This window comes from Hetaerina americana, unplaced genomic scaffold (assembly GCF_022747635.1).
Source record: "Hetaerina americana unplaced genomic scaffold, ioHetAmer1.1.p SCAF_1, whole genome shotgun sequence".
Lineage (NCBI taxonomy): Eukaryota > Metazoa > Arthropoda > Insecta > Odonata > Calopterygidae > Hetaerina > Hetaerina americana.
This window is the reverse complement of record NW_027286069.1, coordinates 21,309,379-21,334,831: the sequence shown is the minus strand read 5'-3', so window position 1 is coordinate 21,334,831 and position 25,453 is coordinate 21,309,379. Positions and strand designations below refer to the sequence as shown.

Below are 25,453 nucleotides of genomic sequence, written 5' to 3'. Positions count from 1 at the left end.
TCGGAAGTTTTTTTAGATTTTTATTTAAGTTTTCACGTCCAAACGCCAGAACAAAATGATTGTCAATTAGTGCTAGTTTCAATCATGGTACAACTTAGTTCTTGTGGTGGATAAAAAATCAAAAACAAATGAAATCTTGAATGCGTAATATTAAATTGCGTTCGGATACAAATTTTGTGTCTGAATTTCATAAATTTCCGTCCAACTCAGAGTATAGTTCTATATCATGCGATTTAACATTTTTTTTATAAATTGCAAACCGACCATGGCTGGCAATATGGTGATCAAATCCCTGCAGCAGTCTTGGGAACAGTGTTGAATTATATTACTCTGATTCAAAATATGATGCTCAAATTTTGAACATTTCTTTTTGCCCTCAGACAAAGAAGAAACATTTACCGCCGTGTTCTTCACTTTTTCACGAAGTTTCCGCTGGAAAAGAAAGAGATCACAGTCATTAAATATTGATTTATTAAAAAAACAACAAGAATATGTCATGTAATTTAGGCAAAATATATGTTAATAGTATAATTTCTCAATCATTTTCTTCACAGAGTTTTTATGTACTTGCATGTAAGACCTGGTCTTTTGAGTCAAGAGGATGAGAGAAAATTGGAGGATCTTGAGTGGCGGGTGTTTGGAGAAGATTGAATAAAATAAGTTGAACAGAGGAAAGAAGACAAACGCCGAAGATTTTAATACGGTTGGCGAAGAGAGGAAGTTGCTCGAGGCGAAAACCGAAAAAGGCATACAAAGCGGTTGGAGAGAAAAAAAATGAAATGTAATGGGATACTAATGGATGTGTTAGAAAAACGCATGTTCAATTCGCAAAATAGAAGAAGGGGGAAAATATTGGCTTTTAAGCAGCATGAGGTAAGTCTAAGTTGGAAATTATTATGACGGAAATAAGACAGGAAAAGTATGAGGAAGTTCTCGTGTCATGTAATCAAGAGGTGTAATACTCTTTCTATTAATTAATATTAAATATATTATGATACCATAATATTTTAAGCTATTAACAACTAACTACACTAAGAGAAGTTTGAATATGCTCAATACAATGGACCGCAAAAAATACTAGAAACCCAGAGAAATTTTCATTACGTTTATTGGGACACATTTAAAGAAATCGGGTAGCAATTCCGAACAAGTTACTCATTATAGATTCTTTCGTCACAGAGGACGGATTTTTTAACTATCACATAGGTACCTTTCTTAATGTTCCTTGAAATTATTCGTCTCGAGACTTGTAAAAGTCCATCCCATTATTCTTTATATAATGCCATGTTACCTTACGCATGTTCAATCCTATTAAGTAACTTCATACAACTCAACACTTCAACTAGCAGCAGTTTTTAGATCATTTCTTCGTTTAAATATTTTGATTTGACATGCAAATAATTTGCATAATATTTAACGATGAACTAATAACATAACAAGCAAAAAACTATGAAACAAACAAATTTGTTTGTTTCTCTCAGAAGAACCACGGACAAACACTGATAAATGTATGAAAAAAATGTCATCAAATAGTATTTTGGGGATAAAAATGAAGGGATAAAATTAAACGCAAATAATAGGTTTACTTAACCCATAAAAAGCGGTCACTGTGTAGATAATTTGTTGCAAGAAGAAAGAAATAAATACGATAGGAATAACAAATGAACCCTTTCCTCTCTTTAGGGAGTACTCTTCTGCCATATTATGAATTTTGTTTATTTAATGTCAATATTTCACTAATTTTTTTGTTATAAACCTGATTATGACTTCTGGAGCAAGAGAATGGCTAAGGTAAAACATTGATATTTAGGTCGTGGACTGGAAAAGGTGGAACAGTTTGCCTATCTAGGAAGCGTTTTGAACCTACGAGGATCAAATAAATAGAAACATAAGAAGATATATTACAAAAGGAAGTAAAGCTTTAAAAGGAATGAGGGTGTTGATGGCATGGACATTTGAGTAAATGTACTAGGAAAAGATTGGTGAAAACTTTGGTAAGGAGCGTGGTTTTTTTAAGGTTCGGAAACTTGGTCTTTGAAGCAAGATGATGGACGTACATTAAAAGCTATTGAGATTAGGGTGCGGAGAAGAATGTAAGAAGAAAAATGGACAAAAAAGGAAAACGAAAGAGAAAAAGCATAGAGGCATGGTGAAAGGGGAGGAGAAAGGTTTGTCGAGAGAAATCCAAAGGAGGCAGGAAAGATGGATGCAGAATATTCTGAAGGTGGGTGAATGTTGAATACTGTGTTAGAGGAAATATTGTTAGGCAAACGAACTAGGGAGAAGAAGAGAATATGTGCGCTGCCTGACATGGAGAAGAAAAGAAATATAAGGGGTAGAAGAAACGTTTATTATTACAGAGAGGGGTGTCAGATATGTCCCTTGTTAAGCGATGCTAAGAAATATAGTTTAATGTTGAATACTGTGTTAGAGGAAATATTGTTAGGCAAACGAACTAGGGAGAAGAAGAGAATATGTGCGCTGCCTGACATGGAGAAGAAAAGAAATATAAGGGGTAGAAGAAACGTTTATTATTACAGAGAGGGGTGTCAGATATGTCCCTTGTTAAGCGATGCTAAGAAATATAGTTTTCAGTCTGTGCCCATCCAAAACCTACCCCAAAAAGTAAAGCTGCCAAATGTTAATACAGCCAAATGCTCTCTTTTAATTTGAGTTTCATCAACAAACCATAAAAAAATAATCAAGAAAAAGCGAACAGAAGTTAAACATATTTCACCATCACTTAACTTTGTATTTTCAATACTTTGAATTCGATACAGGATGACGACCTTATTCCTAAAAAATACATGATACATCTTTTATATCAGGTGCATAACGGAAATAAATTTTCTGTTGGTAAAATTTATTTTCATTAAGCATGAAAGCTGTTCGGTTTTCAATTTTTCTTTTAACTCTATCACGTTCACAGAAATTTACTTTTATTAACTTACTATTATAATATGTTATATGTCTTGTTGCTCAGTAAGTATACAACTGAAAATAATTGAATGGTAAGTCATGGAACCTAAATATCAATAATTTTTGATTCATCATCATATGTTTGAGTATAAAACTTGAATATGACCGAAAGTTGTTCTCTACTGCTGGCTCACACGAAAATCAAAGAATATAAAAACTCTCTTCTATTTTGTCCCTAACATACAATTGCATTAACAACAACAAAAATATATATAAGACATTGTATTTCACGTAATTTCATGCCGCAGTTTGCTCAAATACGAGTTCATAGTAGAGAACATTGTCGAAGAATTATCCCAGCTTTAAATATTTATAATGTTTTATGACCATTGATATTTCAATATTTTTGCGAATACAAATGTCAGCATTGAGCAGTTTTTCCTGCCATATATGAATGCACTTTTTCTGGACTTAGTCTTAATATATAAAATACGTATAATTCGAATATAATGGTAAAAATAGGTAAAAATGAAAATTGGCACAAATTCAATCCGCAGAAAAAGAAAATTTCGGAAAACGTGAAAGATAATACGTACATAGTCAGTTCATCCATATCCAAGTAGTCTTAAACACTTAATAAGATATTTTTGCAATTCTGTACAAATAAAACAGTTCAATTTAATTTTCTCTTAACATCTTGATTATGAAAAGGATTTCAGTTTACGTTTCATCATAAATTATGAAAATACATACTCGATTCCAAAAGGGATCGAGATGTTGCGGTGGCTATCGTACTGACTTCCCACCCATAGGGCTAGGATTCAAATCCCACTGGTTGAATATTTTTCAGAGGTATCTTGATCCCTACTTGAGGTACTTTGTGGAGGGCACTTTGAGTGAGTTCGCCACCCGTCGGATGGGACGTTAAACTGCGGACCCCTTGGTGCCTTTCGTATGGAGTAAGCTAATACCGACGCCGCGTTTCTCTCCACCCTTCATCCTTTCCTGTCCATCCTTAATGGTACAAATGACCTCAGCTGTCATTCGCCTCCCCTAAAATACTACTACTCGATTTCAAAGTAAATCACTAAATAAGTGAACAGTATTTTTTACAAAAAAAATAAATGTATTATTTTGTTTGTTTTTGTGAAAGAATACAAATTTTACTTATTCAGTGATCATAAATTTTCACGAAGTAGAGCCTGACTGAAACAATTGCATTCAAATGTTTAATGACAACTATTAAGTGTCTCGGTCCCAGACCAAGTTTCACAATAGAAATAATTAATAAAAGTATGTCCAAATTTAATGCTTTGACACCACATCTATAGCAATGGCAATTCATTTGGCCTATTTTGTACCACAATGATCTCCATACCCATAAAAAAGGAGAGAAATGAGCCTCGATTTCTCTCAAAAAAAAGTTATCCGAGGAGTTTACATTTTTCGAAATTTAGGTTTGAATTAGTGGGCCCGAAGAGTCTAGCAAAAAAAGTATTTTTAGTCATTTACTGTATGTACTTTATCTCTACTGCATATACTGTATGTTTGTATTTTAGTTAAGGATAAAAAATGCAATGGAACTATAATTGTTAACTAACAATGTATTGTTAAAGTTATATGATTTTTCCTTGCTCTATAATGTTTTTTCTTTCTCATAGATATCTAATTCAATTCCGATGAGATCTCTTAATTTCATGATCCTTATCAGCAGGCTAAAATAATGACATGATTGTTGATTTGTACTCAAATGTATACACATATTACACTTCCATATATACAATCACATAAATTTAGTGATATCCTGAAAAAAGTAGAGAATTACATTAGTTAAAGAAGTTTTACAAGTAGGAGGGAAGTGATGGAAGGGACGTTGAGAAATAATTCTAAGAAAAGACTCTTTAAAACTTTTATATGGAGCCTGGTTTTGTACGGCGCGGAAACTAGAAGCAAGATGATAGTCGTAGATTGGAGGCTTTTGAAATATGGTGTTTAGAAAGATGAAAAAATGGATAGAAAGGAAAAGACTGATAGAGTGGAGAACGTTAGGAAAACGAGGTAAGGGTAGGAATAGAAAAGGCATGTTGGACGGAATGAAGGAAGGTAGGAAGTATGCCGATTTGAAGGTGGGTTTATTTTAGTATTGATCTTGGGCTGTGTTTAACTAGAATTAACACGGAAATGTATTGTTTTACCGTTATATGGCCTGTACCCGTCCAAATCCTAAATCGGTTGAACAAAAATGGTACGGTGGTACTCAAAATATTCTCCTTTATTAGGCTAAGATTTTTTTATGTCATACTTTTCAACACATTGTAACAATGTTTCATTATACTATTGGCAAGTGGCGGCCTAAAAGACACGTTGTTTTTGCATGCCGTTTTATGATTACCGACAGACTTCTTAGCATATAACAAAAATTATCGAAAATTTGTTGAGCGTTTGACTTTTTGATTTCAGCTTTTGAACGTCCTAGCTACAGTTATAAAAGTATTGTGGAAAATAAACTCACTTTGTCGAAATCAGAGAGGTATTTGAGGCAAAGTGAGATAAATTTTCAGCTCAATACATGCATAATTAGTGTTAAACGTAGTAAAAATGCAAAAAGCAGTTTGGGAGAAAAAGTATCCATATTCAATATAAATATTGTTAGTAGTAGTTATTAGGTTATCAATTAACTATCTGAGGTTATTATCGACAACAGGGTTAGTGGATATTTTGGAAGGAGAAGGGTTTTCAGGGAATGGGGAAAGAGTGAGCGTAGAGAAACATGGAATTGACATCAGCCCACTCTATTTAGCGAATACTACCTTCTGACTTCCCTTGGCCCGTTTTTCAAAGCTATTCAGTCGAATGACAAGTTCTCTGAAAGCAGTTCTCAGTTTGCCATAAAAGCTTAAAATTTTGCACGCTTTGTAATGAAAAAAATTAATGACAGAAGTACTAATTTTTAGCATTGAAAGTCCCCGCATTTAAGAATCACATGGAAAGGTAAACTTCGAGAAATGGGCCTAAGAGTATAAGTATATGTATCTTCCTCACCACTTGGGCACGTTCTCGGGGTCGTCGCAGGTAAGAGTCTCAGCATCGAAGAGCTTGCCTTCGCCGCAAGTGATGAGCCTGGGGTGTCCATTGACGCAGGTGATCAGCTTGGAGCAGTCGCCGGGGACGGGGAATCGGGGGTACGGCCAGAATCGGGCGGCCGGGGAGTGAGCTGGCACCTTCTCTGGGCAGCGGAATCCGATGATGGCTGTAAGGGGTGAAAGAAGGACATTATGACAGTCATCATTGATGAAAAAGTCACTCCAATGTTGAATTTCAGCGTCAATATATTCATTTTTGGATATTATTAAGAAGTGCTATTGCATAGAGCATACATTACATCACACCCACACTGCTAAGAACTTGTGAAATTATTTAAATTTAACTTTTTAACCAAGTAACATAGATTAATTACACTGAGTGAATTAAGAAGACTAGGTGGCTTAAGCATCGAAAAACTTTGACATGAAAACACATTATAGTTAATTGAATTAGTTATTATTTCATATCTGAGTTTCTAAGTCTTCAATAAATGCATGATTTAGCAATTTATTAAATTAATTTCATGCATGGATCAACATTTGCCCGATAAGGAGAGGAAATAATCATTTATCCTGTAGAATAGATATATCAAAATCGAGAAAACATTTTTTGAATTAAAATTGGAAATTATTTTCATGTTTAAGACTTTAAACTGTCATGTAAAATATTTCCAGAAGGACGTGGACATGCAGTCAACCTATAAAAACAATAACGGTTTTTTCTTCGTGATTCACTTAAGGAAATTCATTGAAATTTTTCTAACGATTGGAGGCTGTTCCGGTTCTTCTCTGTTTAATTAAGGGGTTTTTAAAACTCCGGATATTGTGAAACAAAATGATATTACTGCAAATACAATTATAAAAAATTCATATTAGCCAATGTCTAATCCTATGATTTATAATGGACTTCTTCATCTCTGTGTGTCGAGCGTGTCCGTCGGGACTAACCCTCGGGGTTGCAGGTCTCGAGCATCTCATCGGGCCAGTTGCAGCCGTGGATGCGGTGGTCGTACACTAGCCCCGGCTCGCATGGTGTCTGGTATGGGACGCCGTGGGCGCACTTGATGTAGTTGCTGCTGCAAGCTGCGCTCTCTGGGTAAACTCCAAACTTGAACTCGCATCCGGGAGCGTTGATGGGAACGACTGGACGGGAGAGAAAGAGCGGAGTCGTTGAAAGAAAAACATCTCGTCACAACTAAACGCATTTTGCATCACAACAATCATCCCATCATGAAAATATTTTTCCCTTGTCAAGACGTTGACAACTTTGTAAAAGTAATTTGTGATTTGCTAAGTTGGACAGAGTACACTGAGCTTCTTACGGCCTTTATAAAATCACTATATTAAATAATTTTTCCATAAGCCGTAAAAGGTTTTTTTTCACCACACTAAAACAAAAAAAGGGGAAAGAATATTAAGATTGGTGTGTTGATTTACTGGGAAATCGAATCCCTCGCCTGGGATCAGACAAACATTCAAAATTTTAGGACGATCACATTTACATAGGAGTTTCCCGAATTGATTCACAAATGAATTAATCCAATTGCCAGGGTCCGTATTCGGGTTGTTAAGTTGTAACGCAGAGTGCCTGCTGCAATTATTAGACAGATAAAGAAAGGTAAAATTTTAAAGATAAATTATTACCAATAGTTTATTCTTTGAGCTACAAGCTTTTTGAGATCATAGTAACAACATTTGTGTTATATTTATGCAAAAAAAATATATTTAAATGATATACTGACTTCTACGATTACTTAACCATAACCATTTATGAGAAAAAATTAACTTTTTCAATGCTATTCTAGATTTTATACATACTTATGACATTATCATGTCCAAGCTGAAATTTTGAGAAAAATCCATCCTAATTCGTTAACAACCGAGTACTACATCACGAAATGGGCAACGTAAATCACCTCCCGTACGAATATATAACAATTCTTACGCTCAGCCAGCCTGTCCCCGCATTCGACGGCCCAGTGGTAGTTGCAGTGGTCGTGGACATTGCCCTTGCCGTCGAAGAGGAGACCGTTCTCACAGACGCCGATGCTGGCGGTGCCGTTCTCACAGCGGATAAAGTGGTCACAGAGCTGCGGGTGAGGGTACGCCTGCTCGCCGAAGGGCTCTGGGCAGTGCTGGGCCATGGAGCAGGCCACCAGGAAGGCGACTGGAAGGGTTAAAATATCAACGTGAATTCAAGGGCTGGCACACAATGTCGTTCTTGCAAGAGCCGTAAAACTGAGAAATATAATTAGTTAGGGGCAATGGGAGACAGATTACAATAAACTCGGTAAATTTATGGACAAAGTATAAGGTTACAGGCAAAGGTTTGTATAAAAAAGTTATTTCGGAAGTTTTCGTAGGGTTTTATTGAAATTTGTTAATTTAAGATCAATTCTGCTATGAGGATAACTTTTAGATATACGATAAAACCTATGTCGACAATACATGTAATACAAGTAATCATGTGGGACATTAACGAAGTTTCTTTTATTTTAACTATGGAATTCCACGACGCTAAGTTAAATTCCATTTAGATGATGCATTAGTTATATATACAATATTATTAACTGTATTAGTTACTTATAATACTTTGTTTTTTGTTGATTAAACGTTATTTTTTCTTACTCTTAACCTTACTTACAACAACGTAATCTGCCTATATACAGCCGCGAGAGAAATTTACGTAGGCAAATATGTTTTGGTAAGAAATAAATGAAAAACCTTAAGAGAGAGAAAATGAAGATCTAAATACGATCTTGTAGTATCAAGGGAACAAATATAAATCGCTGAAAATGAAATTTTGATTACATAAGCATACATTTTCAGACTCATCCTTTTAGATAAAGAATAAATGAAAATATATAAAATATTAGTAATACTTTGACGACCAAACTACCAATGATGGAAAAAACAGAAAAACCAACGCCATATTTATTCTCAACACCTAATACATCACCCATTGATTTCCGTAATTTACTGTAAATTCCATATTTAAAAGTTGGAGCACAAGATAATATCATTAGATTTCTGACTCCATATCTTGTACCAGACTTGTTTTCTAAATTTTCATTGAATCTTTTTCACGGTGTCCATTACTCTATGAGGAAGAGTTTCGTAGATACGTGACCACAAAAATATTGGTTACTGTTCTTGAATGTCTACTTTGAATAGATTGCAAATTGAATACACTAGATCTTGAATTTAAATTAAAATGAGAAAAGAAAGTTAAGTATTTTTCTCATTTTAGAACGCATAAACAAAAGGTAAGATATGAGAGGAATACTGAAAGAAGAGAGAGAACTAATTGTCTGATTTACGTAAACCTCTAGTTAAATGAATGAGTTCGGAAATATTGAACTAACTGCATGATCAAATAAAATAGTCGAGATTTTGGTTAGCTATAATTATAGCATTATTAATTAAATCCTTGTTGGGTTGGATGAGAAATAAAATTGGAGGGCAAGTTAAGTTAAAAAGTTAGCATCGGTAAATTAACGTTAGCACTAATCACCAAAATATATACACTAGTTTTATACATTTTTCCAAGATTTTGCAGTAGAAAGTCACAAAATTGTCCATAAAAAATATGTATCCTAAACTTTGTACCAAAAGACACAGAAATAACAGGGCAATCGTGTATCATTTGGGCGCTAGAAAAAGTTTTACTCTTGGGATAAATTCAAAATTAATTTTATTTACTGCTGCATATTTTCCTCTTTTAGTCAACGCGTACTAATTAAATAAAGTAGAAAAAGATCATATTTAGGTGGTATGAGTCTGATAATAAATATAATTCTATGATAGTGAGGCCATATATTTATTAAAAGAGTCTAAATAATAGATGCATTCTTTTCCGTTGAAATGTAACTATGATTTCACCTATCCTTAATGTTTCTGGTAGAGTTATTTCTTTGGTGTCATTTGCAGACGAAAGTTTGAAATAATCTGTCAATTTGGCGCTTGAGAACTGAATTCTTCCTTCATATTCAGGTCTATGAATATTCTACGAAAAAGTTAATCTTACAAATCATACTTAAAACATATCCATTAAAGGGCCTACATACACACATTACACTTCATATTCCGTGAGGACAATATTTTTTGCCAATTCAGATCATTACGGTGATTAAGAGCACATTCACCCAAGAATTTTATCAATATTTTATTCTTCTAGAGCAACACTATTAAAAAAATTAATTTCGCTAGAATTTTGCGGTCAACTCACCACTAGGGGCGAATTCCGACCGAGATACGCAGCCCTGATTCTGAATTCCATTTGTTTAATTAATTATAAACCGATCAAAAAGTAGTTCCCTGGCCTTCCGTTTGGCGCCACTGACTTAGCAAACGGCCCAGCTCTCCTTTGAGCCTCGCGGAATGTGAAAGGGCCGAGATCGGCGGCCTCCAAGCCTCCTCCTCCGTCTTGTGAAAGGACAAGCCAGCAACGCGCCTTCGCCTTCCGCCATTCTCTCCTGCCATTCCCGTCCCTAATACCCGTCGGCCATTCGAGAGATTTCTGCACCTTTCCGTATTTACCTCGTTTCCTTTTTTTTCCCCTTGACTTCTGTTTCCCGCATGAGCGACTGATAGACTTTTCTTCTTTTTATGCGTTGCTCAATCTCCCGCACTCGAATGTTGCAGGCGTTGAAATCACAGGCTGTGCACAGTTGACAATTGAAATTTTTCGGGCGAGCGATTGAGACGAAAAGTTAATATAATGATAACTTTCCTTTTGCTTGCATGTGGAAGCTGAAAAGTGATGACTTGGAAGATGTCTAGGTTGGACAGCGTAGCTCAGAGTGGCACACACATTTGTACTCCGCGTGTATATTATCGGAACACTCATCGCCCATAGCGTGCAAATATGCATATCTTGCAATAGGAAAGGTATATGGAGATTTAGCAGTTGTCACGGATGCATTTAAATGAAAAACACCTTGAGTCTAGCATGCTTATTCTTCCAACGATAACTACTCAAGTTGTTTCGTAGACTGGATGATATGCTAAGTGGGTAGAAACAGATGTATAAATAATGACCTAAACTTCAGTTTGATGTGATGTTGCTTTATAAAAGCAATTTATCATTCAATAGTTTGCTATGAGTTAGGCTTTATTTCAATCTAAGTATGCATTCATGCCACTCTTTCGTTTGCTATTAAGAGTACAAAATGAAAGTGTCGCATGGATTTGCAATGCTTATTCATGAATATAAATGGTATAAACCGGTAAATGCTTCATCCATATTGACAACTAGGTGAAATATAGAGTCCAATATCTTCAAAGAGTCAGAGCTGAGGTCCACAAATACAATCTTGCCCAATCGAGGACCCATAGATTTCCAGTTTTACTTAATCAAATTCATGAATAATGCACGTTTCAATTTAAGTAATACGAGAAGTAACATTGCCAAATCTCCACTTTATCAAAAAAACATTGATTTTTAAAGGAAATTATTGCAATACCAAATTAATTTTGCAAGATTAGTGTAGTAAAATATAGTGGGTACAAGATATATAGCTAGCTTCAATCAGGAAGCGTACCTTGAGCAAAATCGAAGTTGGGTAGAGATTTTTATTGAAACTTGGATCGCTCTATTTGGATGCGTTCCAAAAAATGTCAAGCCTGAAGTGACCCCTTTTTCTATTCAAAATAAACACTTATTATGCTATAATTTTTCTTTCTTCCAGTTCATTTCTTTTTTTCTTAATTATTGGCAGATAATAGATAAATAATCTCTTTTTATCGATTATGATGAGGTATGGGGGACTCTGGCTCTTATACAATTTTCGACGAGTCCTTTTTTTCCTATCATAGTTTCAACAAAACGTATTTGAACGACGAATGAACTCTCCTTTCGCAAACTTTCAAAATGGAGAAACAATGCTATTATTGTTCACCCAACTAACGAGGCATTTGATTTAAGGTAATAGTTTATCCGTTTTACCAAACATACTGTACACACTACATAGAGATAGCCATTTTTGATTCTCATTTAGGCTTTTTTTCTAATTCTCTGAGCTGAATGAATGAATGCGCTCCGAGTCGCCCACGTACATTTCATCACGCTCGGTCTCCACGCGAGTTGAAAATGAAAGTAGGATCTTAGCAATCCCTCCTTATGTCTCTAGTCCTTTCTCTCTCTCTCTCCCGTTCTCTCTATCTCATGCCGTCTCTCCTGCTCCCCTCTTTCCCTGACGAGAAAAGAATTCTACGCTTTTAAAATATTCATTTTCACATGCAGTTCTTGGGGACGTGGAATGTTTACTAAGGTTAACTCCCAAGTTTTCTCCTGAGCAAACGTCTCTTGCTTAGTAGTCGAAAGTGGAAGTCGTGCCAACTCGCCCGGGCGCAGGCTTTTTAATGCTCGCGGGCGTGGCTGGCATGTCTAACGTGCTTCATTGTCGAGTCCTCGGTGCATTTGAGCAAATACGGGCTTCAGTTGACACACAGGAAAAGAATCCTGAACGTCACTAACAATGTCATTTGACCTTTACTATCCTCGAAGATGTCATCGCTAAATTCTTCAAATAATGTGGATCGGGAATTCGCTGTAAATTAACTGTGATTTATCCGAGAAATTGTATAATTAATGGATAAAAGGATGACATTTTCCCTTATATTAGAGCCAAGGTTTGAAATTATATTGTGAAGTGATAGAAACTAGTACATTTTTTTATGTTTTTAGCAAAATTTTCAACAGAATAGGAGAAGCATGAAGAATCAATTTAAGGTAACTTGCGTTAACGTCAGTAAATATTCCACGTCCTCAAAAAATGAATGTGAAAATGAATATTCTTAAAGCGTAGTATTATTTTTCGCCAAGGAAATCGTTTTAATAGCAGAAATGCTAAGTAATTTCAGTTCTCTTAATGATCCTGCAGTTCCACGAATTCCACGAATGGTCAAAAACCATTTCCTTTCTTCTTATGACCTCCTTAAAGCACAGCATTCAAACGGGTCGTGGGTAATCTTAATAGTAAGTAAATCAACATCCATGACAGAACAATACAAAATAATCTAAAATCACTTCAAAAGACATTACTTGAAATTTCGTTCGATTTTTATATGCCTGATACTTATTTGTATGAAAAGAGTAGTAAAACTTAATAGGTATCCTTCTCTGCGTTTAATAAATAAGCAAGAGGACTGTATGATCCGTCATTCTTCGTGGAAATAATTATCCCGGTCGACGAAATCAGACAAGACCGTCCCTTCTGTCAAATTATGCAGCAGTTAAATCCATTGAAATACGTGGTGGTTACGGGGAAATTAATTTTGGAGAAATTATGTTTCACTTAATTGTTTATATGCAGTTTTCTTTACCATATTTGTTGGGAACTGAGCATGTATCGGGATGTTACTAAAGGAGTTGAAATACATTTTAGAATTGGAATACATGGCTATCAAAACGCTTTCCTGTTCACTCGGGCTATTATTGCATGGCGTTGGCACATAATACGACATGATTTCATTAAACTTTGGAGCTCAAAGTAGTAATTAATAAAAAATAAAAGAAAATGAAGACAAGAAATCATCACTCATAAAACTTCCGCATTTAATCATACACCACATGTATTTTTTCTCCATGCATGACATCATTGCAGGAAATAAGATAGAACTTAAATTTTATCATGTCCAATGAGCAATGAAATAAATGTTAAAATAATTAAAATGAACATTTTTAGGGATTTTTTCATTAACTGCTATTTTATATATATATATACATATATATATATATATATATATATATATATTTATATATTCATATATATTAAGAAATATATATACATTGAAAAAATATATATATATTTATTCATTTACATTTTTATAAATATATATATATATATATATATATATATATATATATATATATATATATACATATATTTACATTCGTGATCTGCTTGATCCCACCTCTCCTGTGTTTGTCTTTTATGTGTGTTCCTATCCCTTTTCCTTATATCTGTTTCTATTTAAATATATATATATATATATATATATATATATATATATATATATATATATATATATACATATGTAAACATGTATGATGATTAAAACATCTTCGTTCCAGTAGTCATACTTAGCATTTAAAAGTCATAAAAGAAATTTAACATTCTTGCACAGTAAAAAAGATTGTTTTTTTTAAACATGATCACCGTTTGTGAGAAAATCGAAATGTTAATAATTACAATAAAGCATTAAAGCGCAAGCAAAGATAATCTTCTTCCAGAAGAAACTAATACCGACAGTATTTCTTATTTGAACATCCAAGTAGGACTTATCAAAGCCTCGGCACGGAAGTTCACTAACAACAAAAGCGGTTACGCTATCAGAGCATCAGACAAAAGAAATCCAGAAACGATTGAAACATAATCCCGCTAAAGTATAACACAAGTAAAATGGACAGTCCGTGCAACAAGTTAAATTTATCAAGTAGTCTGATAGGGACAATTTGATATGATTTTTGGTTAATCGAAATGCCATAAGGGTGATAAAAAAAACTACCAAGACGAAGATGTGGAAATCCACAATTGGAAGAGTGGAGAAATAGGTTTAATAATGAAAATTCAATCGGTGGATGAAGTTGAAAACTATTTTTCTATTCTATTTTCTATATACTTATATATATATATATAAATATATACATATATATATACTTATATACATATACATATATATATATATATATATATACATATGCATATATATATATATATATATATATATACACATATATATACATATATATATACATATATATACTTATATATATATACATATATATATATATATGTATATATAAATATGTATATATATATATATTATATATATATACATATATATATATATGTATATATATATATATATATACCTCGTTTCTTTTTCCCGTTTGATTTTTCTTTATCTCTCCTTGTCTATTGAAGCAATACCCGATCGAGTAGAATTAGGCATGCCTTTCCGTTGCTCCAGATAGACACATATCGACAGCACAACTTTTCCTTTTCTCGTCCTCTACAGTCGGAGTCTAGGAAAAAAAACTGCTTTCTTGCTGGTTTTTTCGGGCACAGCGGACCGTAAAGAGGAAATGGAACGACACGATTCTACTTGGTGAGGAAAAAGAAGGGCGAAATCCGAATCCGAAACCCCTAATATTCCGCACACCCAATTTTTTCGCGCCGTTCTCATATTCTAACCCTAATAATAACTGAGGATGTGGTTTTCCTTTCAAAATAACATGCCTTAATGCCCAAGTGTCGCACTACACTTTTTGCGAAGAGAGTTGACACAGAAAATTCACGGAGACCAAACTGATAAGTTAACTCAAACGCTTACCACTCCTATGGAAAAGTCGGATGCGATGTGAATGCCCAATTCTTCAGCAATTGGAATATTTAATAACAATATTTGAATTCGACGAGAAGGTCCATTAAATACAGTCGATTTGAATCGAGAAAATTGTGGAGATGAAGGGTACGAAGAGGGAATCAGCAAATATGCCTTAACCTTGGAACGGTAGGAGAAGAGGGAGAAATAATCAATTACCTGAAACAAAATTCACCAATGCCAATAAGGGCTTAGTAGTATTCACCACAGAGAGAGAGAGAGAGAATAATCATGGATCTAACTAAAAGATGAAAAAAAATTACACAAGAAATATTTCAGCAAAATATTTTCGGAAGAAATCCAAAGGAAGCAAGAAATTATAATTGAAAATTGCAATACATTTTGATTGGCGGTGAAATGCTGAACGTTGTGATGGAGGGAAAGACATTGAGCAAGCGAGGTTTGGGGTAGGAAAAGGATAGGCATGTTGGGCGGAATGAAGGGAGGTCTAATATAAGGGAAATTGAAGAACAATTTATTACAGTGTAAGGTGTCAGGTTGTGTCTCTTTTAGCGAGGCTAAGAACTGTAGCAGTGTACCGTCTGCGCCCATCTAAATCCATTCATAAGGAACTTACAGCGAGATGTCAGGCATATGCAAATTCGAAAAAATTCAATTTGTTGCTTAATCTACCAAATGACGACAGTAAAAAATGGTGGCAGGGATGCATTACATACTCTAATGGCAGTGAAGGACTGCCTCCAGAAGAATGATGGATTAATATAGCAAAAATACATGTCGTTCTTACGAAAAAACTGATATCATGTTCGCTATTATAAAATAAATGCAATAGCTTTATCATAGAAGCACCTACCTACCTTTGCTTCAATGATAATAATCAATTTTTGAAAAAAAAAATTCGAAAACGCAAAGTTTCAGAAACTGACCTTTTAAAACTAGTCCATTATAAATTTTAGAGAGCATTTCAAAGATTAATAAGAACCTCTTAGAGTGCTTAAAACCTGTATATTCACTTCATATCTGTTTGCAAAATACGCACGAATAGGTGTTACGTTACTCTAACCAATCTTCGTTGTTAATACATGAATTAAAGCTAGCACTAAAATACGTCCTCGAATCTCATGTAAAATTCCTAAGTAATAATTATATCGGGAAATAATTTTGCTAACCAAATGCCTATTGGTTTAAGGCACCCGTAATTAGGCGGGTATATATAGCGCGATTTTTATTCGATAATATTCAGATAATGAATTTTTATAAATCAATATTTATGATTTTTCATATCTTCCTCGTGGAGAGTGGTTGCATTTAAGTGTAAGAGCTACATGGCCCAAAGGATAATTATGATCTGAGGGTAATTAAGAGAGCTACGGGGAGAAATTGTGTAAAGATAACCGGATTTGATATTGCCACGTCGATGGCATCACGGTGTCTCTACGTACAATATCTTGAAATGTAGAACAGAAAACTGCCGAAGAAACCCGTCGTCTCATGTAACTGAACTCGGCGGAATCTTGATTTTGGAAGACTGTGCAATAAGCGTCTGACTGATCCCCCCGGGGGTATTTTGCTTGGAAGCAAAGAGGTGGATTTTAAAATTATCTCATTTAATCAATTAAAACTAGGGATTGTGTTTAAGAAGGTTTTTACACAATGAATTTTGACATGTCATCTATTTTACCAACCCCAACATTCAACTCTAAATGAGCATTTGTGAGAGTGAAATTCACCACGCGTTGAAACCTTACGGCATTCATACATGCTAGCTCTTTCACTGCGATTTTCAGAAATTTAGCGAAAATTACTGAACACAGATACCAATTTTGCACTGTTGGGTGTCCAGAGTCGACTACCGGATTTTGAAACTGGGTCATTCCGGTTTTAAACCAAACGCGCCGCCCACAAAAACTACCATTAAGTCACTTGGCAAATGAAAAATATAAATTGTTTGTACATCGATTGAAATATATACAGTTTAAAAAAATTAATTGATGAGATAACCTAGCTATGATGAAAAATTTAACGTGCCAAAATTTAATTTGACCAAGTGGACCGAGTCTGCAGACAATCTCAAGAACTGGGGCTCATAAATTTGTATCGGAGTAGAATTTGAGAGGAATAACCCTCTTTCATATTGGAGCACTTACGATGATTTCCAGTCCAAATATCCCTTCCCCTTTCACCCCTACCGCCAATTTCCCCCCCTCCCCAAAACCCCGTTCTCCGTTTCCGTGACTCCAGATTGCTCCGAGCGCCATCTCTGCCTCCCAATTCTCCATCCCTCCCTCCCCCCCTCAGTTAACCCCTTCTCCTATCCACGCAAAACCCATATTTTCTCCCATCCCTCACTTTCCCTGCCAACATACCCCTACCTCCCTTCACCGCAGCACCGACCACCCAGCAACTCCTCCCCAAGCGGCCCTCCGCAATCTCTCAAAGACACCCGCCACGTCCCCTTATCCTGTCGCCCACAATGCAGCGCGGCACCCAGTGCCCCAGTAACTGAACCGTTCGATTCACCACCCGACGTCTTCTCCGAACCGGTTTCTCGCTTATTACGATACGTGCTCAAACGTATTAGCACTCGCACAATGGTCTGGGAGCACGCCCAATCGTTCAGCGTCAGCGTCTACAGCCTCCATTCCTTCAACTCCCCCCCCCCCAAAGATCCCGTACCCACCGTCTCGCTCTTTCATTCTGTTGGGTTCCGATCCACTTCTCCGTGTACGTACATTGAGTTACGATGAGATCGTGGGTGGGATGGCCGTGCCTACACGTCAAGAATCCTACCGGCTTCCTTCAGGTCTTTAACCTCCGTCCGTCTATTTTCATAGAATATGTCAACCGGCAAATCTTCTTAAAAAGCTGTACCTTTTTGGGTTGTCAGTGGGGTGTTGAGTGACGAAAGAAAAGTTTGCAAACATGCTGGTCTAGGCACTTCAGTGTGTTCGGATATTGGTTTTAGTTCTTGGCGGAGCTTATAAGAGTATAGAAGTCGTTGGTACTAAAAAATAAAATCGGCGTTGCGAGGCAGAAAGATTGGCAGAATTAGTGATGAAATATCTGCAACAACAGTATTTTCACGAGAAATTTTATACAAAGAGAAATCTCCAATTCTTTTCTTTACATAAATCGCTATGCTTAAGAACTTTCATGGCCATTAACTGTTAAAACGGCAATGCATAATGATTCTTTCAACTCCTTTATAATCGCTTTGTTGTCTGTTTGCGTCTCCAAAATAAACAAATCGTTCATCCATTGTTGCCGTCAACGCATAATTTCACAAGTGTACTTTGAATATTTATATATATATTTTTCCGATCCATAGTGTCTCCCATTTATTTATTTTCTTCATTTCCGTGATGATATTAGAGTTGTTTCTCTTAAATGAAACCTATTTTTCATTTGGTTGTCGATTCTCCCATTCGCGGCCGTGGTAACAATGTCAACAGTTATAGCATTGAAAATAAACAAGATGGCGTGTTTCATTGGCGGAATTTCCTATTTTCGAAGCTTTTGCTAAAGTTACCATGAATTCTAAATAATTTTCATTCTTGTGTGACAAAATTACATTCAAGTTCTGGATTTCAGCGATGGGCTACGAGGGAATAGCCTGAAATTATTATATACTTGTACGTAATTACCACCTGCTCTATTTCTACAAGACGTCCATTTAACTTAAGGCAGATATGATATTAGTTTTGAGCAAAACATTTTAATTTTTTTTCTGAAAATGTGACATCTTTCTTTCTCATTTCATTTACAGAGTCCACTTAAAAAAAGGAGTACTCATTGAAGGTGAAAAATATGTGCATTAATAAAAAAATAACCGTTTAAAGTTTATTCTGACAACAGAATTGACCCTAGACCTCTACAATTACGAGAGGTGATCTAAGTGGTGGTATTCAGCCTCAACTATTAGTACGGTGAAATTAAATATGGGAAACGTTGACAGATGCGTCCATTAGCTGCACAAGAATTTTAAATTTACTCCGTATTTTCTTCCTTTTCTCAACCAGATAAATGTTCACGCCTTCGCGTTAGTGTGGTAATACATTGACTAGTTAAAAAAATACGTCATTTCCATAAAGGTCACGTATGGCAGGTAAGATGGATGTGCTTCGTACATCACCTCCAGATACTCTTGACCAATAACAATCCCTTCCAGAAGATGAACGCGTCCTTGTAGTAACTACTATTAAAATGTTCCACGCTGAGCTAAGTGGACGTCGCCTAGAACTTTCGCCATGGGCCGTTGCAACTCATTTCCCCAGATCGCGACCTTGCAATAAATCTCAGACACCTTGCCCATTTTGCTCTTAATCCTCCCAAGTTCGGTTGAAATCCCTACATTGTGAGTATATGGAGTGTCTAAATACTCCTTAAGTCCTGAAGCATCTTAACCTGGCTTTCAGGAAACTGTGATTTTATGGAATCACATCTACTTCTTCATCATAAAGGTAAAGATTTAACCTTCAATTTCTCCCTTGCATCCCATTAATTAGATACATTGGACGTAATACTATAGATCCTAATGCCTATTCCCGTTAAAATCCTCCGGTTATAGAGACTGAATTACTAAACATAATTATATTATCATATAATATAACTATATTATCATATTAGCAAATATAACAGATTGTTCAATCGTCGAAGGAGGTAGTACGATATAGAAGTTGTACCTATAGCACTGGGTATTGAGGTAAATCCCTGTTACACAACATTTACCTGAAATCTTCTAATCTTCTTTTCTCTACTGTTTCTCTATGGTCCAACTCAGTTGGCGGGAATAATAGTTCAGCGCCCGAAAATTACGGACAATTTGATTCGTCTCTAATTATGTTTTGTTACCTCCTATGTTCTAAAGTTATCATAAGCATACAAGCATGCTTCTGATTTGCAGCACACCTTAACACTTACAAAATATTACATTAGTCTACACCAAAAGGCAAAGAAAAAATATGATCAAAAGATAAACTGGAATTAATGGCAAGAGTTCATATCATCTTCAAATTTGCTGCTTTGTATCAGATTCACTGGAAATATAGAAAGAGTAAGAAAATAACAGTAGGCAAAATATGGATGATGAAAAAGTTTTTATATCACTAAATCAGGCACATGATATTAGATTAAGCATAAGAGAGCAGGTCTTACATATTATTATATTCATTTCATTTTTTCATATTCATTTAAAAAATTAAAATATGGTGCTTACATGTGTAAGGACGGCTGATACATGAACGATGGGAGTGGCTACAAATGTATGATTGGAGGCCAAGTGACAAGTTAGCTTGGAGAGCTACTGCCAACCAATTCTTAAATTGATTAACCATTATGTTGATTATAATTGGTATGTCATGAAAGCTTTTACGAAGTGTTTAAAATGACCATCTGAATGCACTAAATTCATCTACATGGTGCATTAATCCCCTTGTAACATTAAGAACTATGACTTTAATAACACATTGCTCATATAATAAAATCTTACTTCTTAGCCAAATTCCAAAGAAACTGCGGGAGATGCCGCAACAGTAACTTTTAACGGAGTCATCCGCTAATGTGCATTTTAATGCAACAATTTCAGAGCGTAAAAATCATTCGCCTTGACTGGGACTCGAACCCAGATGGGTTCGAGTCCCAGTCAAGGCGAATTTGTCAAAGGGAAAACACCATACGTGTTTAAAGTTGGCTTTAACCTCGTGGACAGTGGCGCCTCGCGCACGACTACGAATGCATGTGACATTGTATGTACGGTATTTCGTCATAACATCTAGTTCCTTTAAAAGCCCCAAAATTTCAGAGTTTAAGAGGACGCCTCGGTAGCTTAAGTGGCTAAAGCACTCGACCGGATATTGAGGGATCTGGGTTCGAGTCCCAGTCAAGGCGAATGATTTTTACGCTCTGAAATTCTTACTTCTTAGTTTTATTTAGTCTACCCATTGGGAGGGAGGGGCAAATAATAACTGTACAAATGAGACTTGACTAAATAAAATGAAATGACAGCCATATTCTATTGATACTCCAAATTGACTTTGATTGGAATGAAAGTGCACAAACACCGCTCAAAAAAACGACGGGATACGAATTTATAGGGAGATTTACCGGATTAAAAACATCGATACGATATTCACTCCCGACCATTCGTGAGTATTTCGCGATATATCAATTGTATTCGGATGACGAATCGAAATCAAAACCTCTGGGGACATATGAGTGCTCCTATTTCTTCATCACCACCACTCTTTGATAACTTCCGTGTTTCCTAAAGGGGGGTGAGGAGTGAGAAGAAGAGAGAGGGGAATACATAATTTTTGATTCGATCCCACCTTCTCAAGACAATCCAACTTCGCATTCACCCTGCCCTCCGATTCGCAGCGCACGCGCTCACACCGGGACTACCCTCTCCCCACCCCCTCCAGAGCCCAGCGCCATTCACCCACACCCTCCCGCATCTGTCGAGGGACGACGCCCTCGATCAGTTGGCGACCACGCCCAAAGAGCCATTTACACGCCGTCTCTTTTTAAGTACTCGCTCTGGGTGAAGGTGGAAACCGTGCTTGCTCCGCGTGCTTGCACCCCGTAGAGAAGCTGGTTGAAGTGAGCAGACGGTGACGCGGAATCTGCGTTGCCGAGGGCAACCCACAGCGAAACGTGATTGTTTCAATATTTTTGTTACAGTGCTAGAAAATAAATTGATTGCAACTCTTACTACACTTGAATCCATTAAAAATTAAGCTTTTGTCAACATATGGTACGAATAAATAAATATTGTCACTTTTTAGCAAACAGCCCTCGTAATTGGGCACAACATGAGGAGCGATAACTCGCCAAAGAAAATATTTGAAGAAATAAAAAGAAGTACAGAGGAAAGTTTTATGGGTATAAATCTTGACAGCTCGTGATGAAGGACGTCAGAATATGGGGAGATGATGAAATGGAAGGAATGGTAGAAAACGGGATAACTCGGGATGATATTTCAAACAAATCACCGGGTATTCTTAATACAGCTTATTTTAATATTAATAGTGTTGGTTATAATTGTGTATGTCAAGACAAGTATCATAAATTATTTGAAATTACAATTTTATTCCACAAATTATACATGCAGCTCCTTAAAATAACGTTCCCATCCTCTCTGTGGCATACTGTTAACTCAAGAACGTGTAATGCATAAAATTAAATTCTATATCTTAATTAAGTTGGCTCTTCACGTAAACGGACAAAGAACAGCGGAAGGACTAATGCCTGATTAAATGAAATAAGATCATAAAATATTTTAGGAAAATTTCGATTATAACAAAAACATTAGTTCGAGTAGTTTTTTGCTGGAATTCACGGAGAATTTAACGGCTGGAGTGATTTCATCACAATTCGCTATCTCCTCATCTTAATCCTCCTCATCTTAACACTCCTCAGCCCATCAGCTTAGTGCATTTTTGGTCACTCTGGGGTGTTTTTGCCTGACCCTTTCCATTCTCGCGAGAACCCTCTTTTGGAGCTGTGAAGAGGGGGGAGGTTATTAGAGGAGAGATACATCTATCCCTTATTTGATGAACGTGTTGTTTCAACCCTTGTGACATCTGCATCTAATCTACATGGAACCAAGCAAGCCAACTTTAGGGTAACTAAAAGGGTGATTAAACACCAGGCATACAACGTGAGAAAAATAATTTGTTCTTTATCTTTAGTTAAAATAAATATGCAAAATAATTCTTATAATGTAGATGATGATAACTACAGGTACATTTGCCATGAAATTCAATTAATACACTACCGCATCTAAGTCATGTATACTTCTGATTACACGTCTATTTCTGATTAAAGAACCGGCCATCTCTACTACTCTCTATCAGTTATAAATGAAAACCCACTGACTATACCTATCGCAAATTGGAGAGTAAGATATTTTAAAAAGCGAGAGTGAAATAGCAGAAATGCATGGTACACGTAAAAACAATCTGTTTGCAAACTACAATAAGCGAATGTGGTAAACTGCTTGCAATTTACCTTCTGTCGCCAGGATTTATTCATTCGTTTAATTTAACGGATTTTAACCACTTTACTACCAGTAATAGTTGACCTAAGGGGTAAATAATGATGATTATCTTTTTTTACTTTTTCAAATACTGCTTGATACCAAGGTACCTAATTGTTATGATTCGTGTTACTGACTTAGGCAGTCTCTCTCTTTTCATTACCATTCAAAGCCTTCGCATAGAATATTAGAAAACGGAAATCAAATTGTAGTGAATCTTTCCTCACACTGCCCTTGAACATATTCACTGTAGTGGCAGAAAGACTCGCAAAAAAAGTAGTGCAAAGAAACGGGAAGTTCTTGCAATACGTGGAGGTTAATACATATGCTCGTTACGGACCATCCGAAACCCACCTTTAAGACGTTGGGCCTCTTGAATGAATGAAGGGGTAAGATAATGAAATTTTATAATTTTTGTTGGTGAATAGGTCACTCATAAAACATATATTTGAGATGCATCTTATCTGATGAGAAAATATAGCAAAACGATTCCTTGTGCCTCATAATACGAGCAATAGTTTCAGTGTATTTCACATAAACCTTTCTTCAGAAATGGCTCGCTGTGAGTTGTGCAACCGGTGCTATGAACGGGTGCGTCAAGCACGTAGAACTTTGTTGAATACTATAATTTTTCTCACGTAACCCAAACCCAATTTTGTATGAAAATAATAGAAACTGATTTGTTACACGATGCTTACCTTCACATTCACCATAAGTCAAACTGCTAACATTTTGGGACCTATTCTGATGTGACCCAACCTTAAAAAAAAACAGATTAAAACAAAAAAGATTGATATAAACAGCTTAGCGGTTAGAGTTTGAAAGTGTGCATCAAGTTGTTTGAAAAATATGGCTAGATCTATGAAAATGACGTAGAAATAATTATTTCATGATGATTTCTCTTACATCTGCATAATTCCATCTCCCAATCAAATTCACTTTCAAAAGGATAAACAAATTCGTAGTTCGAATGAATGAGGCAATAATATTACGTGTTAACGTGTTGCTCATGATAGGTATGTCCTTCAATGCACACTTGGAGAACTCAAAATTCCGTACTCATACTCTTTACCACACAATCACATAGCAGTTTTTTCCTAAATGAACTGGCTGACCACATATTAGTAGAAATACGTGAAGAATGAAAAGGAAAGCCTAGGGAGAATTATAAATCGACACACGATAAATCTCACGTCAAAATACAGCTGATTAATCTCGCTTGCCATTGCTCAAACATACTGTGCAATTATTTCATGAATTCTCTTCGTTACACACCAGTAACTGGAGCGAGTAATGACGACTATATATCTCGGAATCCATCAGAAAACATATCTCGCTAGACGTACCTCAACTCGTTTCAAATAGCCATAGCATAACATTTCTTACAATATCTATTTCCTTTTTTTCAACTTCTTAATATTATTCTCAAAATATGATCACGATATTATTTTTAAACTTCATTTCACTTCGAAATACATCATTTCTTTAAACTGTACCTATCGTAATAAAGCATGTGCACTTTAGCATGTAAAACTGTCTTTAGAAATCTTTTTTTTCTAGATAAAATAAACTTCGTACTATTCCTGTCGCTCTTGACGTGTCTAGTTATTCCTATGTTTTCAATGATTAATGACTGATTTTTAAAAAAAGTAACATGATCCAGAATTATAACAGCAGTGTCAAACATTAAGAATAAATTAAAATATTTATTCTTTTCAATTACATATAGAGGTAAGAGTAAACGAGATAATTATTTGGATATTTGAAAAATTTACATAATGCATTACAAGCCTCTATATTTCTATATGGCACTGCAATTACATTTCGGTGTCTCCTTATAATCAATATCATTATTTCTAAACTTCCTCTGTAATTATTATTTACGTATTCATAAATGACGAGGGGTTAGCTGGAAGAAGGGAATATCTAGCCTCATTCTTACTAGAACAAAAACGATGATTTTTAATGCTTGATTTTTTTAGTTGAAACCTTAGCTAGCTAATCAAGAAAATGTTGTGACATCATTAAATTTATTTCCTAATTCCGATACCATGCTCACGAGTGA

The 25,453-nt window shown here is 35.6% G+C and overlaps 1 protein-coding gene across 1 annotated transcript in view; it reads right to left on the bottom strand.

Moving 5' to 3' along the window:
- Window positions 1-25,453, bottom strand: part of LOC139700555 (protein obstructor-E-like) — a 44,905-nt gene continuing 19,452 nt past the window's right edge. Inside the window, exons 2-5 of the mRNA XM_071599087.1 lie at window positions 7,948-8,169; window positions 6,951-7,145; window positions 5,962-6,169; window positions 1-432 (exon numbers count right to left, since the gene is read on the bottom strand). Coding sequence (XP_071455188.1) covers window positions 411-432; window positions 5,962-6,169; window positions 6,951-7,145; window positions 7,948-8,169 — 647 coding nt within the window. The 3' untranslated portion in view covers window positions 1-410. The remainder of the gene's footprint in view (window positions 433-5,961; window positions 6,170-6,950; window positions 7,146-7,947; window positions 8,170-25,453) is intronic.